Source organism: Suricata suricatta, chromosome 16 (genome assembly GCF_006229205.1).
Source record: "Suricata suricatta isolate VVHF042 chromosome 16, meerkat_22Aug2017_6uvM2_HiC, whole genome shotgun sequence".
Lineage (NCBI taxonomy): Eukaryota > Metazoa > Chordata > Mammalia > Carnivora > Herpestidae > Suricata > Suricata suricatta.
Genome location: NC_043715.1, coordinates 49,751,212 through 49,757,636, shown reverse-complemented (window position 1 = coordinate 49,757,636; position 6,425 = coordinate 49,751,212). Strand labels below are relative to the sequence as shown.

The following is a 6,425-nucleotide window of genomic DNA, read 5'->3' as shown; positions in this document are numbered from 1 at the left end:
CCCCCCCCCCCCCCCCCCCCCCCCCGCTCTGTGGTGCTGACAGCTAGCTCAGAGCCTGGAGCCTGCTTCCAGTTCTGTGTCTCTTTCTCTCTCTGCCCCTCCCCCGCTTATGCTCTGTATCAAAAATAAATAAAACATTAAAAAATTGTTTTTAATGTTTTACTTATTTTTGAGAGAGAGACAGCATGAGCAGGGGAGGATCAGAGAGAGAGGGAGACACAGAATCCAAAGCAGGCTCCAGGCTCTAAGCTGTCAGCACAGAGCCAGATGTAGGGCTTGAACCCATGAACTGTGAGATCATGACCTGAGCCAAAGCCAGAAGCTCAACTGACTGAGCCACCCAGGAGCCCCTAAAAAATGTTTTAAAAGAGAGAGACATTTGTAGACAGAGAAATTCAGACAGCGATAGAGAGACGAGGACAGAGAGATATAAACAGGTGGAGTGTGGGACTCCTGGATGACCCAGTCAATTAAGCCTCTACTTCGGCTCAGGTCATGATGTCACGTCTCATGGGTTCGAGCCCCACGTTGGGCTCTGTGCTGACAGCTCGGAGCCAGGAGCCTGCTTCGGATTCTCTGTGTGTGTGTCTCTCTCTCTGTCCTTCCTCCGCTCACTCTCTGTCTGTTTCTCTCTCAAAAATAAATAAACATTTTTTAAAAAAATTTAAAAAAGAAAGGTGGAGAGAAAAGACAGGCGATGCCCAGGAGAGATACAGAGAAAGACAGTGACAGGAGGTCATGGCAAATGGGACAGAGGGCAAAGAGAGCCCCAGCCCCCACCAGGCCCCCACAGTCCGGAGCAGAGGGGCCGGCAGAGGGTTGGAGAGGTGGGGGAGTGGGGTGGATGGAGCCTGTCCTACTCAGGCCCTCTCCCTGACCCTGCAGAGAAACACCTCCCCAGGGGCTCTATGTCTGGATCAGGGGGCCCCGGGCTCCGTGACCTTGAGGGTGGGCGAGTGGCTGGCTCCAACAGGCCTACGGGTCCTGGTCTGGGGCCAAGCCTCAGGGCGGGCCCTCCCTGGCTGTGTGCCCTGGGACCAGTCCCTTCGCCTCTCTGTGCCTCAGTTTCCTCCTCTGTCAAGGGGGTTTGCAAAGAGCGCTGACCTCACAGGCTGGTTGAGCACTCAGTCAGCCTGAGGAGCAGAAGGGGCCCAGCACCCGCCTGGCGCACCTCAGGTGCTTCCAAACACGCAGCCGGGATTAGAATTAATGGTGTGATTACTATTGTTACTTCCAGACCATGGAAAACACCAGGCGGCCAAACCCCGCCCCCGCCGCCCCCCTTCCCCGGCCTAACATCTAAGCCACGCCTCCTTCTCCCAGGAGCCCCTCCCCACTGATCGCACCCTTTTCCCACCCCTGGCTGGAGCACCAGGAACAATAAATGGGGAGGGGGGTTGATGGGGACCCTCCCGCGAGATGCAGCGCGAACCAGCCGGGTGACAGGCAGGAACAATGCCGCCTGCTAATTGTCGCAATTTTCCCCTGTCATTTTTGCTAATTCCTTCATTTTCCCGCTCACAGGATCAGCCCAGGTCAGACTGAACGGCTGCAATTAACAAGCATTAATGGGCACGTCGGATGAGGGGCGCGCGCAGGGGGAGGGCTTGCTGTTCCCCGTTGGGACGGGAGCTTTGGGGTCGGTCCCCTTGCCTGACTGATGCGTCTTATCGCCCCCAGCCCGCCCTCCCTTCCCAAACCCAGCCTAGGACTCCTCCCCTCCCGTGTTCCCGCTTCTCCCGGCAAAAGCCTCAACTCCTCGGTCCCCCAAATTCGGCAGCTGGCTCTTTACTGCTCCCCGATCTGCCCCCTTCTCACGCCCAAACCCCAACCGTCAGTCACTCATTCAACAAACATTCGCTGCGTTTTTTTATTGGAGCCTGACCGACCGCTGGGGAAGAAAAAATGTCCCAGCTGTCATCACAGCGCTGGGACGGAGGGCCCCAGGGCAGAAGAGGACTCCCAGGACTCTCAATTGGCCAGAGAGATTCCCTGACCAGGGTGTGTGGATAAAGTCCAGAGAGGGGAGTGCTGCTCCCAGGGGGGACAGGCTTGAGGGCCACATGGGGCACCTTCCTCAGCCTCATTTCTGGAAACCGGCTCTCAGGCTAGAGCGTGAGCGCGCTCCTGAGTGTGCACAGTACTCAGGCAGGCACACAGCAGGTGCCAAATTCCTGAGTCCTGCCCTCATTCCTACCAGATCTGGGGGATACCTTGGGGGCACCTCTGCCTTTCCAGGTGATTCCTTGCGGTTGGCCTTGACCTATCTCTCTCTCCCATCCCCGGCTGTTTTCAGCACATCCCTCTCCTGAATCCCACCACCCCTCACCCCACGGCCCCCATCCTGGTCTAGCTGCTCCACCAGGCAGGAGCCTGGACCACTGCACTCACCTCCTCACTGAGCTCCCTGCTTCCATCTCTGGCTCCCATCCCACTTGGGCTAAGTCCTCGCCAAAGCCCACGAGGCCCTGCAGGGCCTGGTCCCTGGTGTCCACTCCCTGCTTCCCCTACTTCTCTCTGGACAACTTGGCCTCACTGTGCCCCGCACCCAGCAAGCTGATTCCTGCCTGCCTCAGGGCCTTTGCACATACCCCCACTTCTCCCGCAGTCCAAACTGCTTTTCTTCCAGCTTTTCGCATGGCTTGCTTCCTTAGCTCCTTCCAGTCTGAGCTCAAAGTTCACTTCCTCAGAGAGAGGCTGGGCCTGACCTGTGAATTAAGATGTCAGCCCTCCTCCCCCTCACTCCCTTCCACCACAGTCACCCAACAAAGACTTAGGGAGCCCTTACTGTGCCTCAGGCACTGTCCTAGGCTCAGGGAACAAGGTGCACAATAAACAGACAATAAGTGCTTTGGAAAGAAAGAAGGCAGGAAAGAAGGCAGGGAGCACTGGGGGACAAGGGGGCGTCAGTTTTAATAGAGTGGTCAGGGAAGGCTTCCTGAAGAGCTGACTTTTGGAAGGAAGGGGCTTGCTGTGGGCGGGCACAGCAAGTGCAAAGGCCCTGAGGTGCAAACATGTTTCTCTGAAGAACAGCAAGTTAGCCTGGGTGGGGGGGGTAGTGGGGAGTGGGTGGGGTTTGAAGAGGTGAGAGGGGTAGAAAAATGAGACCAGAGATGTGAGGGACAGTGGGCCCCCCATGAAGGGTGTGCAGGCCCACCCTCGAGGTCAGGGACTTTGTCCTGTCCCTAGAGCAGGTCCTATGCTCCATGGTGCTCAATGAGCAATGAGCACGGACGTAAGATCCAGGCTGTCTCCCCCCGGGACTCGGGCTAAGCTTCAACATCCGTTGTGCTGTTTTATAGACAGAGGCCCAGAGAGAGGCAGAGCGAGAGCCGCAGGGTCCCCGGGGACCTACGAACATGCCAGGTCCGGAGGCTGGGAAGGCGCCCTCCGAGCCACTTTGAATCTCCGCTGGGCCCAGGCTCGGCCAGCGGGACCCTGGACGAACAGCATGGCCTCTCTGCGGCTCAGTTTTCCATTTCTAGAAAATGGGAATCAACAGTGCTCTCCTCCTAATGTTTTTGAGAGGATTAAACGAGTTGTAAAAAAAAAACTGGCGAGTTGTCTACAGTGCTCAACACGGTCTGACGTGCGGTGTATATTCTACTATTATTATAGAGGAAGACAGAACGGGAGACTTTGCTGACTAGCTGAGGCACTGACCTCAGTTTCCCCGAGTGAACTACGGAAGCAGACGCTAGGCCTCTTGTTGGGGACCCTGGGGATGCCTCCAAATTCTTACTTTTGGGGATACAGGAGGGAGTCCACGCAGTACCCCCCATACACACTCTCCCGGGTCTGGGGGGGCGGGGCTCCGCGGGGTACGGGAAGGGGGCGCTGGTGGAGTCCGCGGTGGTCTGCCCCCCCAGTGCTGTCCTCAGCGGGCTCCTGTCCCCTTCAAGTGCCCAGCCAGGCAGCGGGAGGTGGGGGGGGGGAGCTGGACGCCGGAGGGACTATCTCGGCAGCCCCCCCCCTTCCTTTCTCTCCCGGGGCTCGGGACAATAGACAAGATGTTTATCCCCCCGCCGGCGCACATGTTGTTCGCGGTAATGACAGTAATCAGCCGCGCTAATGCCGCATTCTCTGGGCGCCAGTCAATTCGCCTAATTACCGCCTGGGAAGCCGGATTATTTAAATTTAAATGGTGATTTATTGCGAGCTTAATCAATGCTATTTTCTCTCCCCCTCCCTCCTCCCCTGGGACCGGGGCAGGAGGGGAATTGGAGCCCCTCCAACCTCACCCTAAGGACACCCGTTCTTCTGGGGGGCGTGTAGCCTGGGGTGCCCCGTCCCTGTCCCCTGCCACCTCAGATTTAGGAGATTCACTGTCGTCTAGTTGAGTGAAGCAGGAATACATAAAACAGAAGTAATAACAGTAACACAACACTGCTATGCATCTATCGGTAATAAACTTGAATTCTAGGGGCGCTGGGTGGCTTAGTCGGTTGAGCATTGGACTTCAGCTGGGTTCAAGGGTTCATGAGCTCGAGCCCCGAGTCGGGCTCTGTGCTGACCGCTCAGAGCCTGGAGCCTGCTTCAGATTCTCTCTCTCTCTCCCCCCCCCCCTCTCCTCCTCTTCCCGTGCTCACACTCTGTCTCTCTCTCAAAAATAAATACACATAAGAAAACCAAATTCTAATAAAAGTAGATATCTGTGTATCTATATCTGTGTTTTACCTAATTCTATATCTTTACAGATTACAGGTTGCATTTCTTTGTTTATTTCATTATTGGGTCTTGGCTCCCAGGATGTCAGCCTGTGCAGGGCACGGACTTTTACCGAGTTTGTTTCCTGCTGGGTCCCGAGGGCTCGAAACAGTAGCGGGCACACAGTAGGTGCTTAATAAACCGCAGGCGCCCCAAGGTAACCCTTGGCACTAAGTCACTAGGTACTGATTGTATAAAGTCCAGGGCCTTTACACACATCACCCGGCCTCCTTCTCAGCTCTGTGTGTGTGTGTGGACTTACATCAGGATTCCCATTTCACATACGAGGCACAGAGAGGTAAGGCCACCAGCCTGCGGAGGGTCACACGCTGGGAAATGGCAGAGAAAGGAGGGGGCAGGGACCCAGGAGAGTCTGAGGCTCTCCACCTTACCTGCTACATGACACTTGCCCCCCTCCGGCTTTCCCAGACTGGGAATTCAGACTCCAGAGTCCTTGTACTCCTCAAGTCTGAGTGAGGGGGTTTCTTGCCCATGAGTGGATGGGGGGCCCAAACTAGGCCCCCTCAGTCCCGCCCTTGGAGCTGCGGGCCGCCTTCGTGAAAACGATTCATCTTGCCTAATACTAGCATTTACCAGTGGTCTGATCCCTGGTGTTGCGGGGCCCTTGGTCAGGCAGGAATTCATGAAATCAGCCCCACCTCGAGTGCCCATTTTACAGATGAATAAACTGAGGCTTGGAAGACTCGAGGTCATCTGGTTGATTGCAAACCTCGTGCTCCCTCTCGGCCAAGAAGGAACTGGGCTAAGGCTGGTGGGCTCTTCACATTCCCACTGGGCACCCGGGTCCCGCGCGCACGCGCACTCACCGAGGCCCGCCGGTGGCCCTGCGGCTCGCAGTCCCCAGGGCGGCGCCCCGAGGGCGGCGAAGCGGCGCAGGCGGAGGTAGGTGACGCTAAGGCGCACGATGGACGCCTTGTCCAGCTGGCTCGAGATGGCTCCAGGCAGCGGGAGCAGCTTGGCCAGCTCGAAGAACTCCAGGTTCTCCTTTCCGCGCCGCGAGCGCGCCGCGTTTCGGGACTTCTCCTTGCGCTGCGCCTGCAGGCTGGGCGGGCGGCGAGGAGGGGGCGTCAGCGGGGCCCAGGCGCTCAGGGGTCCGCGACCTGTGGGAGCCCTGCCCTCGGGGCCTCGGAACCGGGAGTAACGTGGGAAGTGGATTCAACACTGGAGGTGGGGGCAGAACCTGCGTGTGAATTCTGCACCCGGCCGTGGGGACCGAACCTGGGGTGTAAATAAACTCTGGGGAAGGGGATGGAGGAGGAAGAGGGGAGATACGAGAAGGTTGGGTATGAGCTCTGAGGAAGGGGGTGTAGGAACAGAACACGGCGGCGGTAGTTTGTAGAACAAAGGTTGAGCTGCCCCCGGTGGGAAATTCTAGTTCGGGAGGGCGGGGCGGAAAGCCGAGTGTGAATTCTCCCAGGACGCCCTTGGGGGCGGGGCCACGGCTGGGGGGCGGGGCTTTGCTCACCACGGTCCGGGCGGGGCCGCCTTGACCACCAGCCCCGGCAGAAAGTCCCACGGGACGCTGCGGCCACGACCTCCCCCGCACTTGACCTCGCCTCCGCCGCCACTGCTGGGGTAGGGGGTCGCCATCTCCGCCGGGGCGGGCTCAGGCGGACTCAGGGCAGTCTCGAGACCCGCGTCTCCTGTCGTGGGAAGGAGCCAGAGGCAGCGCTCGGTGCCTGGCGGGGGTACCCCGG

At 58.2% G+C, this 6,425-nt stretch overlaps 1 protein-coding gene across 1 annotated transcript in view; it reads right to left on the bottom strand.

The window, feature by feature from the left end:
- The window catches only part of NPAS1 (neuronal PAS domain protein 1), a 14,521-nt gene extending 8,153 nt beyond the window's left edge, over positions 1-6,368 (bottom strand). The window contains exons 1-2 of the mRNA XM_029926686.1: positions 6,194-6,368; positions 5,535-5,770 (exon numbers count right to left, since the gene is read on the bottom strand). Of these exons, the coding sequence (XP_029782546.1) occupies positions 5,535-5,770; positions 6,194-6,318 (361 nt within the window). The 5' untranslated portion in view covers positions 6,319-6,368. The remainder of the gene's footprint in view (positions 1-5,534; positions 5,771-6,193) is intronic.
- Positions 6,369-6,425: the final 57 nt, after the last annotated feature.